This window comes from Chenopodium album, chromosome 3 (assembly GCF_948465745.1).
Source record: "Chenopodium album chromosome 3, dcCheAlbu1.1, whole genome shotgun sequence".
NCBI classification, from domain to species: domain Eukaryota; kingdom Viridiplantae; phylum Streptophyta; class Magnoliopsida; order Caryophyllales; family Amaranthaceae; genus Chenopodium; species Chenopodium album.
The window spans coordinates 16,476,003-16,479,340 of NC_137836.1; the positions used below are offsets into that span (position 1 = coordinate 16,476,003).

The 3,338-nt window shown below is 34.3% G+C and overlaps 1 protein-coding gene across 1 annotated transcript; it reads left to right on the forward strand.

The window, feature by feature from the left end:
* The first annotated feature begins 1,479 nt into the window (after window positions 1-1,479).
* Window positions 1,480-1,988, forward strand: LOC145624890 (uncharacterized). Its single transcript, XM_081677977.1, has 3 exons — window positions 1,480-1,662; window positions 1,708-1,845; window positions 1,974-1,988. Exons 1-3 carry the CDS (start codon window positions 1,480-1,482, stop codon window positions 1,986-1,988), a joined length of 336 nt encoding a protein of 111 aa, XP_081534103.1.
* The last annotated feature ends 1,350 nt before the right edge of the window (window positions 1,989-3,338 follow it).

Here is a 3,338-nt window from a genome sequence, read left to right on the forward strand (position 1 = left end):
TTTATGCAAAATTTTTAGTTATTAAGCATGGTTTAGCTTGCATGAGTTTCATGTGATTTTGATTTTCTTTGCTATGGATTTGTTGGTTTTTAGTGTGATATTTAGTGATTTTGGAACATTTTTGTTAATGTTGAAGCTTATAAGTTTTGATGATGATGAACTTAAACTAAAGCAAACTCAACTAAAGGTTTACAAGTGTTTAAGTACAGGAGAAATGGACCTTGGTGAAGGAAGAACATCTTGTATTATGAAGACTTGAAGAATCTGTAAAGAGTTAATCAATAGAAGAAGAGTTCTCTAACAAGAACTAAATTCCTTAACATGAATGTTCCCTAACATGAACTTGAAGGTTGTAAGCTGAAGACAGTAAGTTCCACAAGGAACTTAGTCTGCGAAGTTCCAGCTGTGAACTGGAGACTAAGTGACAGCAGGAACTTGTTCCTGGCCTGCGTGAAGCCCAAGATATTCAGAATTACAGAAGCGCGACACTGAGATATTAATTTAGTTAAGATTTTATCTTCTAGATTTATTGTTAAATATGTTAATAAGATATGCATGAAATCTATTAGAGACGTGACAAGATAATTTGGCAAAAAGATAAAATTGGAAAAATATAAAAAGATAGATTTTGAAAAAAAAGATTTTGTTTTAATTTATTTTCCTAAAATCAGGTTCAAAACGATATTATTCTCTAATATATATCTTATTGTATTTTTCGGAAAAGATTATTTTTTTTACAAAATGATTTATCAAAAATCGTATTTAGAGATAAGGAAAGTTAACATCTTTATCTTTTGAAAACCTACTTTCTATACAAGTTATACTTGTATAAATAGTAAAGGTAAAACTGCTTTCGATTTTTGTAAGTTTATGCATGAAGAAAAAACTTGTGAGCTTTATCAAAGTGTAAGTTTGCCAAGCTTTATCTTGTCATATTAGTTTCGAGTTTTATGCATAGCTTGCCTAACATATTCTAGACATATTATTTACTGTAATTGATTGGATATTTGGGTGAGAGTGTATGAGATTTATTATCACATACAGTAGAAGTTCTTTTGTAAAAAGAGTGCATTGGTACTGTGAGAGTACGAGTGAATTCAAGTCAGGGGATTTGAGTTGGGTAGGATTGAGTCTTACCGTGCTACAAGTTCTAGTTGGAACTTGTGTTTAAAGGTCTGGATTATAATAGGTTTGTAATTTCTTCATTGCCCTATTATAGTGGTTTGCTTGTGTGTTTGAAATCCCTTAGAAGGGTCGAGGTTTTACTTCCAGTTGGGCTCTGGAAGGTTTCCTCGTAAAACTGTGTGTGCACTATCAAGTTCCTTTTATATTCTGTTTTAAATTTGCAAAAGTAGTCATTAGGAACTTAACTACAATTCACCCCCCCTCTTGTAGTATTCGTTTCAACTAACAATTGGTATCAGAGCAAGGTTCTCACGTGTAAGCAGATAATTTTGCTGAGTAAGATCTTGAGGAGAAATGAACTACAAGGAAAAACTTGAAGAAGGGTACTCAACCCAACGCCCACCTATGTTTAACGGTAAGTTTTATACCTGCTGGAAGAAAAGAATGGAGATTTTCATTAAGGCTGAGAATTACCAAGTTTGGCGTGTTATTGAAGCTGGTGACTATGAGGTAAACGCAACAAATGATAAAAATGAGGTAGTTCCTAAACTTATTTCTGATTATGACAAAGAAGACTATCAGAAACTCGAAATGAATGCTTTAGCAATAAAGTATTTACATTGTGGTCTTGGACCTCATGAGCATAATCGTATCATGGGGTGCAAGACTGCTAAACAGATTTGGGATCTACTCGAGGTCACTCGTGAAGGAACAAACGAGGTAAAACGTTCTAAAATTGATTTACTGATGTCTAGATATGAAAGGTTTGAAATGCAGTCTAAAGAAACTATAGAAGAAATGTTTACTAGATTTAATGACATAATTAATGAACTAAATTCTCTTGGCAGGCATATTCCTATTGATGAACAGGCTAGAAAGATTTTGAGAAGTCTTCCACAAGATGAACGTTGGAGATCCAAAGTTACTGCCATGCAGGAAGCTAAGGACTTCACCAAGTTCAATATGGAACAACTAGCTGGATCACTTATGACTCATGAATTGCATCTGAGTTCCAATAACGAAAGTTCCAAATTTAAGAGTCTTGCTCTAAAGGCTCTAGATTCAGAGGAATCTGAAGTTGATGAAGAGGAGATGGCTATGCTAGTCAAACGCTTCAAAAAGATGATGAATAATAGAAGGTTTGACAGAAACAAGAAGCCTACTGGTTCCATAGACACTACTTGTTTCAAATGTGGAGCAAAAGATCACTTCATTAAGGATTGTCCACTCAAGGATGGTAAGAACAAACCTAAGGAGCAATCTAAGGAATCCAGAGTGTATAAGCCTTACTTCAACAAAGACAATGTGAAGAAAGCAATGCAAGCCGCCTAGGAGATACTGATACAGAAGAAGAAGAAGATCAACCTCTTGAAGAAACAGCCCATCTATGCCTAATGGCAAAAACAGATGAAAAGGCTAAGCTGAAGGAACTTGAAGCTGAGGTATGGTATTCTGAAAGGGATCTAGAACATTTCTCTAAAAAGAATCTAATATATGTTGTTGTGGAAATTCAAGAAGATATTAAAGAATTGCATAGAGCCAAACAGCAAAGTGATAAAGCTTTAATCACTTATCAAGAAAATAGTGAGTGGGCTGATAACATGAAATTTGACATTCAATATAGATTCTTTAGTCTTTTTTATGATAATCGTATTCTGAAGAAGACCTTAGAAAACTTAAAACATGATAACATACTCTTGAATGTTGAACTTTCTTTGTTAAGATCAGGAATAGACTCACCTAATTCTGAAGTTCCTTCTCTAACTCAAATCACCAATTTTGAGAAATTGAAATCGGATTTAGAGGAAATTAGAATGGAGAAAGCCAGACTTGAGGGGGAACTTGAGAAGGCTAAGAAAGGTAAGAAACCTGTTGAGTACATAGTTCCTGATTGGATTATTAATGCACAGACCAAAAGAACAGAAGGACTAGGTTTCAAGAAGAAGTTCCAAAAGGAAAAGAAGTATGTTAATTTGCCTAGTAGTATTGTTTGTCATTTCTGTGGAAAAACTGGACATAAGCAGATGAATTGTTTAAAGAGAAAAAGTAGTACACAGAAAAATAAAAATTATGTTGAGCAAATTTGGGTTATGAAAAATAATCCCACTCCTATTACACAGGAACCCAAGGAAACCTGGGTTCCTGATACTAATGCTTAATTCTTCATGCAGGTTCCAGTGAGGGGGAACAACACTTGGTACCTCGACAGTGGT